Source organism: Aspergillus pseudoviridinutans (assembly GCF_018340605.1).
Source record: "Aspergillus pseudoviridinutans IFM 55266 DNA, scaffold_2, whole genome shotgun sequence".
NCBI lineage: Eukaryota > Fungi > Ascomycota > Eurotiomycetes > Eurotiales > Aspergillaceae > Aspergillus > Aspergillus pseudoviridinutans.
The window spans coordinates 213,306-233,096 of record NW_025091282.1 but is presented as its reverse complement, the minus strand read 5'-3'; the positions used below and the strand labels follow the sequence as shown (position 1 = coordinate 233,096).

General features: G+C 50.7%; 7 protein-coding genes across 7 annotated transcripts; all 7 read right to left on the bottom strand.

The window, feature by feature from the left end:
• Positions 1-816: 816 nt before the first annotated feature.
• Positions 817-2,682, bottom strand: Asppvi_002135 (uncharacterized protein; the record flags this gene model as incomplete). Its single annotated transcript, XM_043298128.1, has 2 exons — positions 817-2,586; positions 2,638-2,682. The coding sequence occupies 2 exons, from the start codon at positions 2,680-2,682 to the stop codon at positions 817-819; spliced, it is 1,815 nt and encodes a 604-aa protein (XP_043154063.1).
• Positions 2,683-3,521: 839 nt separating this feature from the next.
• On the bottom strand, positions 3,522-4,819 carry Asppvi_002134 (glycoside hydrolase family 28 protein; the record flags this gene model as incomplete). Its single annotated transcript, XM_043298127.1, has 4 exons — positions 3,522-3,771; positions 3,830-3,914; positions 3,965-4,517; positions 4,571-4,819. The coding sequence occupies 4 exons, from the start codon at positions 4,817-4,819 to the stop codon at positions 3,522-3,524; spliced, it is 1,137 nt and encodes a 378-aa protein (XP_043154062.1).
• An 827-nt stretch (positions 4,820-5,646) lies between these two features.
• On the bottom strand, positions 5,647-7,779 carry rglB (polysaccharide lyase family 4 protein; the record flags this gene model as incomplete). Its single annotated transcript, XM_043298126.1, has 3 exons — positions 5,647-6,867; positions 6,976-7,067; positions 7,116-7,779. 3 exons carry the CDS (start codon positions 7,777-7,779, stop codon positions 5,647-5,649), a joined length of 1,977 nt encoding a protein of 658 aa, XP_043154061.1.
• Positions 7,780-8,853: 1,074 nt separating this feature from the next.
• Asppvi_002132 (transcription factor domain-containing protein) lies at positions 8,854-10,664 on the bottom strand (the record flags this gene model as incomplete). The annotated part of the gene is made up of 3 exons (XM_043298125.1): positions 8,854-9,215; positions 9,262-9,500; positions 9,550-10,664. 3 exons carry the CDS (start codon positions 10,662-10,664, stop codon positions 8,854-8,856), a joined length of 1,716 nt encoding a protein of 571 aa, XP_043154060.1.
• Positions 10,665-12,266: 1,602 nt separating this feature from the next.
• Positions 12,267-12,808, bottom strand: Asppvi_002131 (hydrophobin family protein; the record flags this gene model as incomplete). The annotated part of the gene is made up of 3 exons (XM_043298124.1): positions 12,267-12,326; positions 12,379-12,458; positions 12,511-12,808. 3 exons carry the CDS (start codon positions 12,806-12,808, stop codon positions 12,267-12,269), a joined length of 438 nt encoding a protein of 145 aa, XP_043154059.1.
• A 2,203-nt stretch (positions 12,809-15,011) lies between these two features.
• Asppvi_002130 (uncharacterized protein) lies at positions 15,012-15,971 on the bottom strand (the record flags this gene model as incomplete). Its single annotated transcript, XM_043298123.1, has 2 exons — positions 15,012-15,572; positions 15,627-15,971. 2 exons carry the CDS (start codon positions 15,969-15,971, stop codon positions 15,012-15,014), a joined length of 906 nt encoding a protein of 301 aa, XP_043154058.1.
• A 763-nt stretch (positions 15,972-16,734) lies between these two features.
• Positions 16,735-19,252, bottom strand: Asppvi_002129 (NADPH oxidase family protein; the record flags this gene model as incomplete). The annotated part of the gene is made up of 6 exons (XM_043298122.1): positions 16,735-17,788; positions 17,832-17,897; positions 18,311-18,340; positions 18,386-18,682; positions 18,730-18,770; positions 18,821-19,252. 6 exons carry the CDS (start codon positions 19,250-19,252, stop codon positions 16,735-16,737), a joined length of 1,920 nt encoding a protein of 639 aa, XP_043154057.1.
• Positions 19,253-19,791: the final 539 nt, after the last annotated feature.

Genomic DNA, 19,791 nt, shown 5'->3' with positions numbered 1-19,791 from the left:
CTCAAAGTCAAATCTGTTTCGCTACACCATGCGTTTCGCGACGAGAGGATTGACGTTAGTGATTAAGAGACCCAAATTACAAACCCGTGCCAGTTGGTCAAGAACACTAGACGGCAAGCCGTAGACAGATCAAAACTCCMTAACACCCGCTATATTTTTTACTTGCCTGCCGCTTGTTCCATTCGCTCTAGCTCGAACGTCGTTCAGCGTCTTTGAGCTTGGTAGTTCGCTTCCATTTGTGGGTAACTCGTCCATTGTTCCTTTGCAGGAACACTTGGCGGGGTACGGCTCTGGTCGAGCGCGTCGAACAATGACGTTCGTTGATATGCCTTTTATATCAGAGGATGTCAAGAGGGAGTGAAGCAGTAAGCGCTTTTCACATCTGACACACTTTTCAACTTTGGGTCTTCTTGGGGTATGGAAGAACAAATACAAATGTCAACGAGCTCCATTGAATCATCTAAAACAAACGACTTTCTGCAATAGACAAGCCTGCTACTAACTGTGTAGATCCACCTAGACGAAGCTACATATTTGGATTTCGAGTTCACCTACGCTGTTGTGGCAGCGCGGTTTCCATACTTCCCAAATATTCAATATCAAGCTCTGCGGACAGTCTAGGTATTCAATTATCTCATCCGACAAGCCAAGCCATCCTTCTCACTGCAAGATATCTCAAGAATTGCGTGCGCCAATTGTGCTGGTAAACAGATCAAGGAGTAGAGAAGATGCATCCCGCGCAGACTCTGAAGTAGTCCCCTAAGTTCCTTTCGCGACTACCAACGACGAGTATAATTCAGACATGCCATGGTCGAGTCATGCATCCTGCAACGGGAAGCTCGTGATATCATTGGCCCAAATCCATTTCGAAATGTAGTAAAGGCAGTAGTAGCTCGAAAAGGGGGGCGGATTCCGTGCGGAGCACTTGGAGCGTGTGCTAAACCGCTTGATGTCGAGCACCCCAGGTTCAGAATTGGAGGATCTGGTCACCGCGAAACAGTGCAAAAAGTGAACATGGTAAGGGATTGGTACGCGTAATGGAGGGGCCTCAGGTCGGAGTTCGCTGGTTGGAACAAGCCTGAGACTGGCGAAGCGCCTGGTGGATTGGGATGAGAGTATGGTATTGAATATGCTCTCCGCCAAGCGATCATCAATGACTGCGTTGATGTACAATGCTCTGATTTCCCGGACTTTAGCAGAGCCGTAAACGGCGAGATGGACCGGTAGAGGGGAAGGATCTACATTGTCATGAGGGTTGCCTGCACTGGGGAAGCAATCGAGCTTTACGCAGAGGTGCACCAGAGAAGGGAAACGACCGAGCGCTTTGTAAACCTTTACCTCGGGAGCTAGACCCTGCACGCGGTGGACAGTGAGGTGCAGCTCTCGGAGGACGGGGCACTTTTTCGCAAAACGGGCAATTTCCTGCGCGTTGTAGTATGGACGGGTCTGTCCCTGCATGTGGACATTGTGGTGAATGTTGCGTGAGTCTAGTCCGAGGCTCTTTAGGGAGGCACCGTGTCTGGACAAGACCTTGCTGATGAAGGATGCGTTGCGGTTCCCAACCAGCCAGAGACCCTTGAGCGGTGGCAATGCCTTCATCATCTCTTCCACTGAGCGCCAGTACTCGAGGCTTCTCCTGGGGGTCGCCCGTAGGTTGAGTGAGAGCCGTTCGAGACGCTGAAAGGACGGTGCAGCCGCGCAAATCGTTCGAGCTAGTGTGGGTTCATCAATACGGCCGATGCTCAATGTACGCAGATGTGCTATGTCTGTATTCTGACACCATCGGTCGAAGCGCTGGACAGACATCGGGGTGTTTAGGGAAAAGGACAAGGTTTCGAGACGGGCAACGGTATTGGATGCTCCATCAGTCGGCTCGAAGGCGTAGATACGCTGGTCGACAAAGTCAATCTCTGGCACCAGTACGAGATCGATCTTTTTCAAATTTGGAGCCAGAGACAGTGAGCGCAGGATGGCCGACTCGATCACCTCGTCATTTCCGGCGTTGCGATAGTAATAGCAGCGGATCGAGTGGAGGCACTGCGAGGTGACCACGGCCATATCCCTATCGCTAAGACCTTGGTATTTCCAAGCTTGGAGGTAGAAATAGAGCAGGTTCAGCTTGCAGGAAGGGTGGTATTTGTGTAGAGCGTCCAGAACTTCTTGTGGGAAGCGCAGAGCACGCACCCAGTTCACCTCTCTCAGGTTCGACACGGCCGCGATGAACCTAGCGAGCGGGGCATAGTCGGGGGTAGTGGTTTCCCTGCGACAAAGCCGGAAAGTGTGCCTTTGCCAGAGCTCACGATCGAGGAAATCATCCAGCATGATAGGTCCCTCTTCGTCTTCCTGCAAAGCAGCTAGTTGGAGGCTTTGCTTCCCGCTTCGCCCGACGAGGTCCAGATCACGCAGGTATCGAAGGTATTGCTTGCGCAGGGGATGTTTCAGCAGCTGTTCAACGTCTGCTTGAAGTTCCGCCGTCGTAGTGAGGCATAGCTGCAGTCTTTGGTACAGGAGAGGCACGGCAGCCTGGTACCAGGCACGGTCCACAAGACTTAACTCTTGCAAAGTCTTCCGGCTGGTTTCCATAGCCTAGGTGTCTTATGTCAGTGGGCTCATTCATTGAGGAAATGGAAGACTTACTGATGCACATATCATGCGCTTGATCTCAAAGGGAAGCTGATCCATGTTTGCGGATCTGAGAGATAGAACGAGGAAGGAGAAATGACTTTCGGTGGCCTGTTTTTTATATCAGAGAATGTCAAGAGGGAGTGGAGCAGTACGCGCTTTTTCACATCTTCACACTCATGCACGCTGAATTCCTTCTTTGCATTCTCTTACCCACTACATTTGGTGATGTGGATTTTCGCACATCTTCATCTTCCTTCAGGGCACTCTTGCTGAGATGAACGCAGCTTTGGTATAAAGCCTGCACTACAGCACCATGAAGCGTGGGAAAGACCCTGAGAAGGATAACAAAAAGCTGCTTAGGTGACTTGAGAGCTTATCACAGTTGTGAACGATACAGGAAGTTCCAAAGCCAAGAGGCCATGTACTGGAGGGATAGTCTTATTCCGACGAGGTGCCTTCCATAGCAACCAAAAAGTAGAGGTCATTCCCACCAAGTCCATATCAGGAGTGACTGAACTCTCCCACGGCTCTTTCCCTCTCAACCAGGGCAAAGTCCACAGGACACAGATGGTTGAGAACGTCAACGGCTGTTGGTTAACCTTCTTCGTGCCCGGCTGTGGAACTTTTTTTTTGAAGAGAGTCTAGTATTTCACTTCCGAGTGCGTTTGCGGTTTAGAGGCTCCTGTATCAAAGCTAGGGAATTGATACTAATCACATTGTCTGGACATGTCGTAACCTCAATGCTTCTTCTGAAATACAAGTAGCTTCGCCAGATAGTGCAGTGTATAATAGATCCTGTGACTAGCTAGACTATAGAGAAACTAGTAATACCAAGCAATAGAGCATCACTAATACAGGCGACCAAGTTGAGCTAGGTATCGCCGTATCCACATCATCTAGCAATGGGCAACGCTGGGAACATTGCTGCAGTTACCGTAGGTCTTGCCGCCAGTCACATCGACGTTCGTCCAGGTCCAATTCGAGCAGGCCCCACTGCCACAGACGATAGCGACATTGTACCCGCTTGACGAAACAGCGCCTGCACCACTGATGTTCTCGACGATCAGGTTGGTGATGGGGATGCCGGAGGTCGGGCTGCCTTTGAGATCGCCGCCGTTGTAGTTCTGCTCGATGAGAACACCGTACCTTGATGCTGTTAGCTTGTATTCCCGTCGGCTATATAGGTGAGTTAGAGGGAACTGACTTGCTGATGGAGCTCAGGGTGATTCCTGAATAGGTGACTCCCTTGATTGTACCGGTGTCGCCTACGGTGGCCTTGACGCGGATACCTGTGCCATATTTAGTAGTGTACGTCTGTTGAAACATCGGATGAACGTACCGTTGGCAGATTTCGTGACCTGGGAGTTCGTAAAGGACACGGTATCGACGGTATTATCGGAGCGGCCACCAACGCTGCCGATCGACAAGCCATGGCCACCGGAGCAGAGCCCACCGCTAAAGGTGATACCCGTGCCAGAGTTGACAGCAACACAGTCATCCTGGTTGTAGACCTTCGCGCCTGTAATGACAACGTTGGAGCTGGATCCAATATCGAAGCCGTCGGTGTTGTGGCCTCCCTGAGAGTCACCGGCGGAATCGTCAATCGTCATGTCGGTGATGGTCAGGCCGTTGCATCCATTGATGCTGACCGCCTGCAAAGGGGTGTTCAGGATATGCAGATTGGTGATGGACGACGAGGTGAGACCGTGCGCAGCGAAGAATTTGGGCTTCGTCACCCCGCCACTGCCACCCTTGCCGTCCCACCAGCGGGCGCCGTCGGGGTTCAGAGTCGCACCCGACGCACCCTGCACCTTGATGTTGTTGCCGGATATCTGCAGCAGGGGGCCCGACCACGCTTGGTAGCCCCAGGTGGTTTCGCCCTCGAAGATGACCTAAGGTAATTAGAACATTGTCTAGATGGATTGGGTAAAGATGGGGTCCCTACTGTGGTACCATCTGCCAGACTACTGAGATCCAGCGTCGTGCCAGCGGGAACAGCGACGTTCGACAGGACGATAGTTGAGCAGGCCTTCTGAGAGGCCATCGCAGAAGCGGCACCGCTGGACCCAGAGAACGTGCAAGTCGCGCGCTTCTCCAGAGTCCTAGATGGCGCGATAACTGGCTCAGCGACGGGAGAGGCAATCACCTCGGCCGCAGAGGCAAGAAGCACGAGAGAGCCGATTAGTTTCAACATTATGATGGCAATTGCACAAAGAAAAGCTTTGTTGATGGTTTGCAGACAATCACTGCTCCTCTGCTCGCTGATCCCTTATATACAGAATACCACGCCTATACCTGGCGACCTCGTTTCCGGCACTATGAAGAGCTTTAGTTCCCCTCTAGGCTGCAAAGAGGAGCTGTTCATCGTTTCTCCTCCAATACCCCATCATAGTCCCACTCTGGCCCTTCTCCATTGGTGGTAAATATATTTCTGCAGGAATGAAACAACACCTAAGTCATATGAAGAAAGCTTGTAAGGCGGAAGAAAAGCACAAGCATATCCGTGCAGCAGCTTGCTTCCGGGGAAACGTGGAGAGCGACCAATTCAAAAGAGAGCAAGGGGCCAAGTAATGCACTTCATAACATCAATATTCAGGGTCTTTGACCCCTGAGGGCTGCGTCGGTGTCTCGGCTGACCCCAACATTATTTACCCCAGACCGGCTATGTCGCTTTTTTTTTTCCACCACTCGATTTGCCGTGCGGAGTCGGCAATTCCCGTTGCAGAAAGGAAGCCTAGCCAGGCATTATTAGCCTAGGGGCAGGGGTTTAGTGCGCCCTCTCAGCATGATTATGCACGTAGCCCAATAGACAGGCCACAGCGAATCGGTAGTACTAGCTTAGCAGACCTACGCAGGGCCGGACGGTTTTCATTTCCGCGCCTCATTTGGCTAGAATCTTCCATCTACATTCTAACATGATTGTGATAAGTCCACTACAGATCTACACTTAGACCCTGCCAAGCACCATGATGATGAGAATAAAAATTGATTTCGGAGACTACAGTCGGGTTGTATCCTATTCTAATCCAACTCTAACCTCAGAGCGTCGTATTGCACATACACGGTTCCAGGTAGAACGGCAGTCTCCGTATCCGTCGCGTTGTACGGCAGATGGAGAGTCAAGGTATTATCGCCGACCTTGAGCCAGTCCGTTGGGAACTCCATCCGTGAGCGGACCTGGTAGCAGCTGACCGCAGAACGCACGATACAGCTGCTCGACTGGTTGAAGCCAATCACGAAGGAGAGGGGCTCTTTCTGGTCGTTGATGTAGCTCTCATGGGAGAGGTTGGTGTACGGTTCTGCGGGATTGTACACATCCGTGTTGCCCGAGGCCGTCTTGGCACCGGCAAGCTGGATGGTCAGGGTAGCCTTCTTGGACTTGCTGAGCTGCTTCTTCGTTAAGGAGAAATTGATCTTCCAGTCGTGGGTCGTGTTGTACTCGACATCCGGATTGTCGGGCGTGGGGCCAAACACCGACCAGTGCACCGTGTTGAAGTCTGTCGCGGGATTGCTGCTGCCGATCTTGTAGTCGACGCCATTGGGGAAATCGGATTGCCAGTCGTATGCGCCCCAGTAGATCAGGTACTCTGGCGGGTGCAGTGGGTGGGTGGGATCGCGCGCGATACCATGGCGGAACTCGCCCGAGGACTTGTCAGGGGTACCAAGGCGCCAGACTTCAGTGCCGGCGGACTCAGCGACCCATTTCTCGTTCACAGTGGTGGTCTTGCCGGCCTTGACGGTCACGCCATCGCGCACAAAATCGCCGAAGATGCCTTCGGCGTAGACGGTCAGGCGGTACTTGCCTTCAACAACGCGACCGATGCTGAACTTGCCGCTAGAGTCAATGTCCGTCCAGTACTGGTACGAGGATGGAACAACGCTGTTATCCTGGAAGTACTGGCCGTCCACAGTAAGGATGGCAATAGGATTGGTTGCGCCCTTCGGAAGGCGGACCTGCCCGTTGACGCTGCCTCGCTTCGAGGAAGGCACATAGCCGACGACGTGCTTGGCGATTGAGTCGTAGAATTCGGCGTTCCAGCCGGGATCAGCCAGTTTCGCGGCTTCCGATCGCAAATCCTCAAGGGAAGAGGTGGAGCTCCTGCCACCATTAAAGAGGTAAAACTGAGGGCCGAATGTCCGGTCAAAGCCGTTGGTGATGTTGGGCGTACCTTCACCGTGGTGGTTGGAGACTATATAGTTATAGACAATACCGTCGACGGTCAGATCAGAGTGGAGTGGGCCCTATCTTGTTAGTTTTGTCAATGAACCAAGGCCGAGGGACATACTCCGTAGTAAGTATCCTACTCATCTCGTTAGCACGGCATCTTGATAGGTTGAATCAATACTAACCTTTGTATTCATGACCAACCAGGCGCCGTAGGTCGAGCCATTGGAGTTCGTGCCATCTCCGTAAAGCCCGTGAACATCGTTGCCACGCCATTCTATAGCTTGTTAGGTCGAACCATACCACGTGAGAGAATGAGACCTACGGTTCGAAAACGTGTACTTGGTGAAATACTCAGAAAATTGGGTGTAGTATGCATCGTCCGGGGTGTTGTTAAATCTCCATGTGGCGTCCTGGACGACCACCTCCTTGCTCACGGCATTCTTGCTCGGCAGTGGAGCTGTCTGGAGCTCACTGGACGTAAGATGTGTCCACAACTGCGTGTTGGGTCGGAAGAGCGTGCGGAATTCTTGGAGATTGCGAAGGAAGGGAGTGGTCTCGTTGTAATAAGCCAGACGGCTAAACATGTGCAGTCCTGTCTCTCCGTCGCGCAGGAACCAGTATTGCTGGAACTGCTGTCCAGTAGGAGTATAGGTATCATTGAGGATGACTCCCGCATATTTCGTTCCGGTCGAGTCGGTCCCTTCGACATACTGCATGCTCGGTTTTGTGGCGCCCGCTGTGTAGAAGCCAGAGGGGATGCAGTAGCAGTCGAGGTAGGGTCCGATACCCGTAGATCCGGATTGAGGTCCCAGAAGGTCCTGACCATCGAGGAACATATCCACAACTGATCCCTTGCTCTTGCTCCAAACAGCTTTGAAACGGTCATTGTTGAGGGTGATAGTGCTGTTGTCCTCGGCGACCTGCAACGCTGCCAGGGCAACGCCAGCCCAGGCGCACGCCGCACCTAAAGAAATGGCGAAGCGCATTGTGGAGGGTAACCGTCAACAAATTGATCGACAGCGACGTGAACCCCGCTCGCAGGAATCATGGAGTGACCCCGAGCAGTATTTGAACCGCCTTGGACTGGCAATATTTATGATCGCGGCATGCAATGCCCCGAGGGCACTTGAGAAGCAACTTCAAGCTCCGCTGCAGCTCCCAAGCAAGAGGCCGCATTCAGGGGATGACGCCGTTTAGCGACTTAGCCTATCAAGGAACGGGCCAAGACCGCGGGCTGCGGAACCCCAGATAAATGGGTGAAATGCGGGGAAACTGTGGGACCAGAATGTAGCTCCATGGAGTCGACGGAAAAATTATTCGGCCATCATTAACCCGATGAAGCGTGAGAGCCAGACCAGGGTGTAGATTGAGACCGAACACCGCTGCGGGGGAGTACGAGGCAAGAGAATGCCAAACACCGCCCCATTGTGCCCTTGTTCCCTCGTCCAATTCGTGTTTACCGTGTCGTCCTTTCATTATGCTTGAACACGCCACGACTTCGGCCTAATCTCTCAACAGAAACAATGCGAGGGAAATCGATCGAGTGAGTGACATTTCTTTTGGAATTGTCATACCACGCGGTCCCCTCAAGAATTATCGAGGGTTGTGCCAACACGTCCATGAGTCTGGTAGTCATTGTCCGGCGTCTACTGCAGCAACGACCGCGACTCGGTCCCTTGAGAAACTGATTTGCATGGCTTAATTCGAAGCCGACACGTCGATCCAAGGGTGGATTAGAGTCACCCGGGCCAGACGTTTCCGATCGGTTGAAGGACAAAGATCATGGACAGGAATGACTGTGGTAGAAATTCTCACCATGTGCATTCAGGTGCATTCAGGTGCATTCAGGTGCATTCAGGTGCTTGCTGGGGCGATGGCGTAGACCGACATCGTTCAGCTTACTACCCCTCCATCGGATCAGAGCCGGGGCAGCCAGCCGTATTCGTCTTTACTGGGGTGGCGAAAATACCACTAATTGCTTGCAGTTCAGTTCCTAGGCCGCATGTTCAGTCCTGGGCAGGACGCGAATAACTTCATGTCGCGTAGCGGCTGGATTCAACTCAATAAAGATTACTCGGCACGCTATTCAGCCACGACATATCCTGGAAATCAGGCATATCGAACCCATCAAGCAAGTCCGTATTCATGTCTTCGCCAAGGGACATGTCGTTCATGGCGTTGGAAGTGCTGACTTGAGCTTGGGTTGGCGGCTCATTCTGTTGTGGTCCTTCGGACACAACCCTTTCGTAGAGGATCTCCAATGCTGCGACGCACCGTCGAGCGGATGAGCTGTAGCTGTGGTAGCTTCTCAATATGTCAAGGGCGCAATTCCAGGATCGCGTTATCGCTGTTTCTGTTACTTCTTCGAGGATAGCGGATCGGAGGCGCCCGGCGATCAGGACCGTCGCTGCCGTGTAGACATCTTTCCTGTCAGTACATTCTCAATTGAAGACTTTAATATGACTTACAAAGAATGTTGTACCACCAGGCTGGAAGTGGACCGGCAGAGCCGTCAGCAGGGGTGTTGCTGTGGATCAATTCAATAACCTCTTGCGCGACCTTGACACAGATGATAGAGCACTGCTGCGCAACTCGCTGGGGAAATGAATCATTCACTGAGATAAGCGGATCGTAGGGTGTAATCTCGCGAGCAGTACAATACTTTGACAAAATGGGTCTGAAAAGAAGCATCCGGACATGTAGAAATCTGGTGTGACGTTCAGCTCGCATACCATTTAGGTCGGAAAGGAGCTTACCGGGCCCTCAAAACCACACTCTGGTGGTAGAAAACCGCATCCTCAGGCCTGGAGGATACATCTCCTCGGAGATGGGACGGTAGACTTTGAGTCCATTTGGTGAGAGCTCGATCGAGCTCGAAGATGGTACGTTCGCCTTCATCCGGTCCTTTGTTGAAGTAGAAATCGTAGATGTCTTCTGGGTTCTCTTCGGGAACAGGTTTATAGAGGCTGAGCAGTATATCGTTCAGAATCTCGTAGAGCTCAAGGGACTTTCGGTAAAACGCCATGACCGAAGGACGGTCCGCGGGTTGTCTCACTTCGCCACCCAGAGCTGCGGGAATGTACTCTTCGTCCACTGTGGCTGGCAGCGGAACGGAGCCACAGGATGCCTTGGAGATCATGGCTGGTCGTCCGAATGTCATCGAGATAACCCTGTCCATAAGAACACATCCGTGCCAGATCTTCCGTGCGAGTTGCTGTTCTTGGAAGCTCGGTAGACAAGCAATGGTTTGTGGAAGGTGCAGGCCCAGACTTTGAGCGTTCCGAATTGCTAACCCAGTGACAATCCAGCATTGATGTGCCGAGTCGGTGCTTTGCAGGTACTGAGCCATCAGCAGAAGGCATTGAATCAGAGTAGCAGAGCCGCCGTGCCAGAGGTTGAAGTGTAGGAGGTCTTTTGCGCGACAGAAGAAAGCATCTGCAGAGGCTTCGCGCTCGTCCGGCGGGATGAAATCAGCCAATTGGCAGGCCAAAGCGAAAATGACGTTGAATGTGCACATGAGCATATTCTCGTCCGAGTCGAGCGTTTCTCCGGTCCAGAGCTTGCTATACTCCGCTCGCATATGCATGCTATCTACCAGCGGATAGAGAGGAAACACAAAGCGCCAGTACACTTCCATAAGGCTATCGGCAGTCTTTCTTGGAGGAAGCACATAGTTGGATATGGTCGAGGGTCTCCCGGTCCTCTTGGGCAGACTCGATTGCGCCCCAGTTCCCAATATGGACTCGGACGTCCGGCGGTTGGGTGAGTCCACCTTCTTCTCCACGGCTGTTTTGATCTGACGCATGAAACTGGTAGCACTTGAGCTGCCAAAAAAGCCTTGTGTCTGGCGCTCCTCCTCCAGAGAACCCATCATCGCATTCACACCATCATCTCTCCCTTCAGTGTCTAATGGACGTTCCAAACTACGACAAACTGCATTGCTTGGCTGTCGTCCAGCGCCTGCAGAGAAGCCGTTCCTGCCATCGAACCGGTTGTGGGGAACCGTTTGTGATGGACTGAGTGGTCCCGATGACTGGACTGAAGGTGAGACCTGATTGAATGGCGATGTAGACTACTTAGAGGTTAAAACAGTGATATACGCGAAAACAGGAATCGAATGCTGACCTGCGTATAACGTGATGCCTGCTGCCCACCAGGACTCTCTAGATGTCTGATTTTACTTTCCAAACTAGCGATGTAGCTGCCCCATGAAATCAACATTAGCTGTCAACCATTAACCAAGTGGTGCCTGAGGCAAACACTCACTTGCGGACGGCTCTGCGTTTCTCCGGCTCACCAGTGTAAACGCAGCGCGCATCAGATCGCTTCGTACAAGGCCCGCACACTGAGGAACCAAGAATGAGAGACGCAGTCAGCAAGGCGGTTCTTATTCCGAAGCAACGGAGACGCGGAAGTCGGAAGAAAGTCAGCGAGCCTACCGGGTTGGATGCCGTCGCACCGGACCTTCCGAGCGCGACATTCATCGCATGCGACCGCGACTTTGCGTCGCTTCGGACGTTTTTCTGACTCTTCGTCTGGGCGTGGGTTAAGAGGCGATAGGCTGTTCATTTATATAATATGTATCATGCAGTGGTGGTAATTTGTGCAGGAATTGATGCAGTCCTGGTTATGTGGGTAGAGGAAGTGCGTCCCAGACTCCCGCGAGCTCGGGAGTTGGACTCGGGTGCGATTCCGGTGGCCTCAGGCAGAAGACCATTTATTTGATTGTTCATCCATAACGTCGAAATTGAATTGAATATGGGATCACTAATTATCTAAATGATTTAAACTCTGTTCTACTGGCTTAGTCCATTTATTTCAAACGTATATCCACTTGTCCTTAGAGTTGGGTTGCTTTTCACTCCCTCTCGAAATATATATATATTCTGACTGAGGGTGCACTTATGAAATGATGTCACCACCTATATAAAATCAGACGCTTTCCATGATATCCTAGTACTGCACATTCCTCACCAGAAGGCAGGCGAAGACTTAGAAGTACAAGGTAAGTGTGTTGGTATCCAGGGTTTGGTGATTCATGGAGGTTCTCTAGACGCATTCTTCAGAGATCTTCTCTAGGATAGCATCTCCTAAGGGCATGAATCCCTCTCAAAACGTTTATTAGAGCGCACTGCGTCCTGCAAACCAAAAACCAGCTTACAGAGATATAATTGCTTATGGCCATGAGTGCAAATGTTGGAGAGACTAGTTGATTTACACTACTAAGAAGCAAGCGACAATTAAGGGTAAGGTATATTCTCGATTATTAACACTTCTCTAGTCCAATAGGACAGAGTGCACTAAGCTGATACAGTAACAGTCCAAATGAGAATCGATTATCCATCATCTGATCAAGAAGAGAAATTTTTCTATCCGCCAGGAGCCATGCAGTTGTACACCAAGTGCTATATGCAACCGTGATCTCGAAGATATTGAACAAGGGTTTGAGACGACGGCATCACTCGTGACTGGCTTAGGCGATGCTGTCGAGAGCAACGCAGGCAGGTGTGGCAATGTTGATGAGACCGCCAGACTATTATTACCATTAGAAGAGCGCCAACCAGGGAAAGCTTGAAATGACTTACAGCTTCGGACTTGTTGTCCTGGCAGCAAGCAACGTTCTGCTGGCATTCGTTATTGAGCAAGTCGCTGGCACCGATGAGGCCTGGAAAATGTTAGAGGTATAGTTTCTCTCGACTTTTGATACGATTGCTTACCGGTGACAGAGATCTTCTGGCAGCCAGACAGGATACCGACACCCTCAGGGCCGCTGAGGGTGTTGCCGAAAAGGCCGTTCAAAGCGCCGTAGTTGAAGGCGGTGGTGTCGCCGACCTTGGAGGCATGGTTGCAGCAAGACAGAGTGGCCTTGTCGCCACACTTGTTCTGGGCCTGCTGCAGAGTGTACTGGTTGGAGCTGTCGAAGGCAGGGTGGACGACAGGAGCTCCGACGGGAGCACCGCCGGGGAGAGCCAGAGCGGTGGCAGCGAGGAGAGAGGCAACAGCGAGGAACTTCATTTTGATGATGGGTTGAAGTAGAGAGTTTGCTTGGAAGCGTCGAGAAAGTGAGAGAAGATTGTTTTAGTGGATGGATGGATGGATTGTTTGATTGTGCTGATGGAGAAGCAGAACAGCAGGATTCGACTGTCCTTTTATACCTTTGGCAGCCGTCTTTGGGTGATATTGTTTTCAAAGCAGACTCGCTGCACGATTCCTGTTTGGAGCACTCAACGCCACTGTTGGGCTCCTTGCTGGAACTCATTCAAAACCCGATCATGCTGAGGCTGGGCCTGAGATGAAGGCTTCAATAGTTCGCATCCACAGATCCACGCAGGAACCAATTGTGCAGCAGTCTGGCCACCGCACAGTACTTCGTGGAGCCCAGTTCAACAGCCATCAACAATAAAATTCCCCACCCATGCAATCATCCTGCAATTGAGTTTGGAGGACAAACTCTCGCACCTGCAGGGTGACAGGGGCTGGTTCGGGGTCCGCAAATGTGATATATGATCTATCCCATATGGATCTCCGCATCCTGCAGCCCCAACACTCACTGCAGCCTGAATGTCAACAGACTGTGCGTAACTAGTGGATTTATGTCTTGGAATTTGTTGAGCTGTTTCTCCCCGTTTAATCAGGCCTGCTCGTCGGCAATCAAGCCAAGTAGCCTAGCACCAGGCAAGCCATGTGTCTGGTGAGGCCCCTGCATCTAATAGTTCCTCTATCCCTTGCAGCCTCTACTTGAGAGCTAATTTTGTGTTCTCAGTAAACTTCTCCATGCTACACTGCCTAAGCTTTCGGCCCTTACTTTGTTTCTAATTGTATGTTTCGAGATTATTATACCTCGTGTTTTGTGGAAATTGCATCGTAGAATAGTCTTAGTTTGCAAAATAGTAAAATGAGTGTTCGTCTCAAAGTCACCGATGTACGCTACAAAGCAGGAACAGCGTCCCTGCTTGTCCCATAGAAAAAGCAATAACCTTGGCTTGGGTTAGTGGTACGCCAACTCAGCATAAACAAGGCCCTGGACGTCAGAGAAATGACAAGTCCACTCCGTACCTATTTAGCTTTATGATCGGCAATGCTCACCGTCTTGACCAGTCTATTCTCGGCGCATCTTGGTAATTCAGATCGTACTCCCCGTGAGGTACTCTGTAGTCTGCTCTATATGACGTAGCTCAAAGAGTTCATAACAGCGAGATCATCAGTTTGACCTCAGGTTGGCAACCCTTTACCTCACATTTCAAACAAAATGATAAGACGGAACTTGTTGGGGAGGATACAAAGTTCATACGTAGAAAGAGTCTTGGAAGAACCCCAGATGTGCGAACTCTATTTCTCAGGATCGACAGAGCTAGGTTCGGTTGCCTAGCTGCCATACCCTCAGGCCTTAATCTCGTTGCCGCCAGTCTCTAACTTAAAAGAGCTACAAGGGGGTGTTTATTATTGCTAAATGGACTCAAATTGCTGGGCTAATCAGGGTAATCCTTTCTAGCTGGTAGAAATAATATTGCAGCAGATGTTCAACATCTAATGTTTCCCTTTAATCATCACAGCGGAGAACAAGTGCAAAGTACTCTATTCCGTAGTTCAGCGTAGTGACCATCAGGAAATAGGATCATTCGTCTGCTCCAAAAAAAATGTAAGGTCATTAGATTGAGGTCCTTACTACGTACTGTTGATCTCTATCAACAACCACCCAGCAGGAAACAAGGACTGTCGTACACATGACCTCTGTCGTCTGAGTTGCCTTCTTGTCTGACGATCTCTATATTCCCGATTTCCCCGGATTTATTTGCTATCTGCTTCTAGTCAATTTCGAGGTTCGTTTACTGCGTTCAAATGGTTGGATAGGACAAGGACCAGCTCATACGAGCGATCATCGCCCTTGGAATTTGGTGCTTCATAGACGTACAATGCTGAGCCTAAGGAAAACAAGTTTTCTTTTCCTAAGGACTATCTAATTGTCATAGCAATTCAATTCAGTAGACAGATCCCTCGATGACATGAGTCTAGAGCAGGTGAACAAAAGTCCAATGCATTCGGATGTGTCCAGCTCTGCCATGACTCAGATGAGTCTGCCTATGCCTTGGAAAAGGCCATGAAGATCTGCATACCTACAGTCGCTGCTCGTATACACCTCCTATTACTATTAGTCTCTTTATGCCTTGCTTCTGTTGAACGAAGAATCATCGACTCCACCATCGCCACTCTCCTACAGCTACGTGGTGAAAGCTCCAGGCTTATTACCCACACCGACAACAGGACTCTCTCCTTCCGCTTCCACTACATTCTGGCCTGACAGCTCATGTCTTGTCTGCGGTCCATCGGCTGGTTTCTCATGCACCCGGCCTCGTGAGATAATCTCCACACCGCTGAAGGCGTACGGCCTCCTCGAAGTCACCCGCCTTCGCCATCTGACGAGGAGAACGGCCAACGCACCAAAGACAGCTACCGATCCCAAACCCACACCAATCCCAATTCCTGCTTTTGCTCCTGTTGACAGGGAGGAATCGCTTGGCTGCGATGCAGAGGCCGGTGTCGATGTTGAAGGTACTGAGGCCACTGTCGTGGCAGAAGAAGAGCTCGAGGGAGCTACCATACTAACAGAGGTAGATGCCGTCGTCGACGTCGACGCCAAAAGCCCCACCGCCAGGGTCGGCGCAAGTGTGATCGCCTCTGACGTCCCACAGCATGCGGTGTTATTCTGCCCACAGCACCACGTCCTCGAATCTGGGGTATTCTCGCACGGCGTCAGCGGGACAGTATGCCCCGGATAGACCTAGCCAATAGCCATTAGCTATGCTGCTGTCATAGATCTGCAGAGGATAATTACATCGCCCTGAGTGCAGACGTTCAAACACCCATTTGTCGACCAGTCCGTGCTGGTGCACAGAGTCCGCCAGTAGGTGTAGACCATCTGGCCTGTGCTCATCATTTTCACGATGTTCTGGCACAGTCCGTTCTCTAGACAGGTGTCCGCCGTGTAGCCCTTGGAGTCCGGCCCGCCTGGAGAATTGGGGCGGTCAAGTGCGCAGCACATGCCGTTGACGCCTTGGACTCTGTTGCATTGTTGGTAGTTGTCGTCGGCGGTGCCGTTGGGGTAGTAGCAGGTTGAGCAGACGGGGGAAATAGCCAGAGAGAAGAGGGAAAAGCTAATTAATCTCTTGGATGGTCTCATGATGACGCCTAATGGTTTTGATGGTGGAGGATATAACAAGGGAGGATTGACGTGTTCGCGGATTATCTATAAGGCGTTTTGTCTGATAAGCTGAATCTTGTGAGACATCTGTGTAAMCAGTTGGTCGCGGATCATGGTAAACGGAGAAGACGGATGGTATGTACTCGAACTCGTGGTCGTGTTTATGCTTAAGACGCGGCGACGCCTGATCTAAGAAGGTTTGAAGATTTTGTCTACTACTTAGATCATCATAAAGTCGTTCTCATTGCGAGTCGCAACTTCTGATGTTGGCTGGTGGGGTTTCTGGAGTGCGAGGCTGACTTTGTAGTACCAACTCCTTCACTATCAGCTGAAATACGGATAACCGGCTGTTCCGGTGTTCAGATGTCTCATACCTAAGCTCATATTAAGTGTCTTGAGTGATGGCTTATCCTTGCTCTAACCGCTTGGAGATGATCGACGCGAACCGCGGAATCAGGAGCGTCCAACCAGAAGAATGTTTGCTGTCAGCTTGTCAGATTTCATAAGGCTGTGTCTGCTTACTGCATACGCCGACTTTGATTCGCTTTGGTCGTTACCGACTTATGTGACTGCTGGATAAGCGACGATTCAATCGTTGAATATGTCTCATAATCTGAGACTCTGAGTTGCGTTTCTCGCGCATGTCCCAGACATTCAATGTTCAAGAACATCTAGTCCGTATATGCTCATAATGTATCATCCACATAATATATGCCCAAGTCTAAGGTATMTAACTCCGAAATCACCAATCAAAAGACTCCTCCAGATATCGAAGTGATCGACATCCCCGCCTCATAGCCTGATACACAGCCACGCGCGTTTGGTCAGCCATCCCGGAAGGCCCGCACACCAACACCACCACAGACGAACTACTAAGCCTCGCTTCTTCCGCATGAGTTGTAATTATCCCCTGTAAGTCGGGTCGGCCGCACATAAATTCCACACCACCCATAATCTCAGCCTGAGACATTGTCTCAGGAGTAACATAAAACGAGACACGCAAGTCCTTCCTGCGAAGAGCCTGCTTCAACTCTCTTCCCGCAATATCGCGCATGAGCGCTGACTGCCGAGCGGTCCAGACTAGATGAATGTCCTTCGTCGAGGTCTGGCCGGTCGAAGAGCGGATGATGTGATCCTGGATGTAAGGTACCGCGGCGGCGATCCCAGTCCCGCCTGCGATCAATAGGACGGATTCGTACTTCCAGAGCGGACATTGCTCGCCGTATGGTCCTTCAAGGAGGATGTTTGGCTGGATTGTCCGAGTTGGTGATTGCAAGCATTGATCGCGCAGATGGCGAGTCCATCCGTCATAGGGTCGGATCCAGAAATGCAGTGCCGGTTTGCGCTCTAGTAGGTCGGCTGCGGTGTCGATTGAGCCGTAGTCTGAGTTGAAACTGGGAGTGCCGGGAAGAAGAGGAATTTCCGAGACGTCGCCACAATCGCTTTTCCTACGGGGGCATGGAGCTGGAGGTGCGCCATCTTCATATGACCACGACCCCAGTGTGAATGGATGACTTTCCCATCCTGTGAGTCGGAAGGGTTGGTAAAGAAAGTAGTACTGTCCTGGAGCTGGCTGCAGCCCTGAACCAGGGATCAACTCCAGGCGAATGATATCAGCAGCTCCGTCGTATGTCGCGACGCATTCTGTACATTGGAAACGGCTGTGGGAACCTAGTCGGACATGCAAGTTGCAGTAGACTATGCGAATCAAGCGCAAGATCCGATCAGATATCCATATCACAACGGCGGGCCAGAGATAGAACCAATATTCGTGATCTTCAAATATGATGACGTGACTAAAACTGTTAGAGTCGACCTCTTCATGGAAGTTGCACTTACTAGAAACAACCGACAAGAGCGACAACAGAGAAGAGAATATGAAAGACGAGGAAAGTCTCATAGGTCCTGCGTCGAAACCAGTCCACAGCAAATGGAAAGATCAATATCATGGCGAGCATCCCCTGTGATAATGAGACCGCTGACMGATTGAAATTACCCGAAGAAATAGACTAGCTCACCAGTGTTCCCCATAAAAGATAGGGCTTTTGCATCTTCTTCCAAGCATTTCCCGCTGGAGGAATCATAAGCGATGGTACGCAAGTGAGCAGGACAACCCACCTTGAATGAACAAGACAATGTACAAAATTGTATGTACAGCCGCTTGAAGGGTCGCTATCCAAGCCACATGGCGATGGAAGATGTTGAAAGTCGAATAGCTCCACCCAGTCGCCCAGAGAAATATATTATTCCGGCCTGCGAACAACCATAAAAGAGGTATATTGGCAAAGGAGAGAATCCCTGTGCGATCCGCTACATACCGCAGGAGCTGTGCCGATATTTCGGGCCAGCTGCAGCCGTCAGCATATGCAGATCAACATCACTAGCGGACTTACTAGATATTGTCCGAAAAGGTTCGATAACCGACGAGGCAGAGCACGATGCTCAGAATCCAGAAAAGGAAGACAATGATCGCATGGATGCGTCCTGGGAATGTCCACCAAAACAGCCGACGTCTGCTCGATGCGAGGGGGGCAGGAATAATCAAATTGGTTTGTATCCAGTCATATATCGACAATACCGAAGTAAGAAAAGGCAGCGATCGCGCTCGCTTTGAACAAATCGCATGGAGAGCCAGTTTGTGTAGAGTTCCGACGGCGATCACAACGGCCCAATACGCGTATCCCAGGTATCTAGCCCATCAGCTCTACCCTAAGATTCCATCAAATCGACTACTTACCCAAATGCATAGTGCGACCAAAGCTCAAATTGCCAGGCATCCTGTTTCGGTAAGCATTTGAGACCCGTATCAACCACCCTGGCATGCTCACAATTGTTCGGAACACTCGACTGTAGTACACTTTGGAGATCAAAATAGGAGTGTCAACAGGTCCCTTCTTCGGCAAGTCTCGAAATTCAACGACCCGCATCCGACTAATCGCTTCATCCGACAGATTCGCGGCAAACTCCTCTCGGGGAATTAAGTTTACACCGCCGTATTCTCGACATTGGGCCTCAAGCAGTCCGAAACCTGTTTCTCTTTCCGCGTCTGAGCAATACGCGGCAGAAGCGGCGTAAATTGATAGCATGCGTAGCCGATTTCGGCATCGTGGCGCCCACAGGCCTTTATCGGGGTGTCCCGAGAAAGAAATATAGTCGTATGCTGTGTATACAGCGGTCACACAGCGTTCATTTGGCGCAATGATCTGCGATAGAGCATTTTGCAGGTGCGATAGGATTATTAGGCAGGTGAGGAATAGCATGACTGGCCATAAGGAAGTAAAAGAGGGGAGAAAAAGGAAGTTGGCGGAGGGTGACCGTATGGCATCAGATCGGACCACTATCGGAAGTCAGAGTTGACCCACTTGAAGAATTGAGAAGTGGTATCAGGAGAATGGGGGTGGCACAGGTACCTCGAGTACTTTAACAATATTAGCGTCAAATATTATAGGAAGACATGGCGGGACAGATGGATGCACGATGAATGAAGATATCTAGGATCCCCAAAATCATGGGATTTATCTAATCTGATCATCAAGATCAGATAATGAGGTGACTCCATATGATTGGCTGACACGTTCCAAAATTTTGCGCTGACTTCGGGAAGGATCGGATGACTGCCTTGTTGCCTTAGATTTCTGATCATTGGTCACGTGATGCGTCATTGACCATGGCATCTCCACAAGTGTCTGAAGCTTTTAATTGCATTCCTGTAAAATACTATTCCAAAATGTAGTTGTATACCACAAGGAAGTAGCCATGTATTGTTTTGCTACTGCTAACGAGGAAGAATGAATGACTG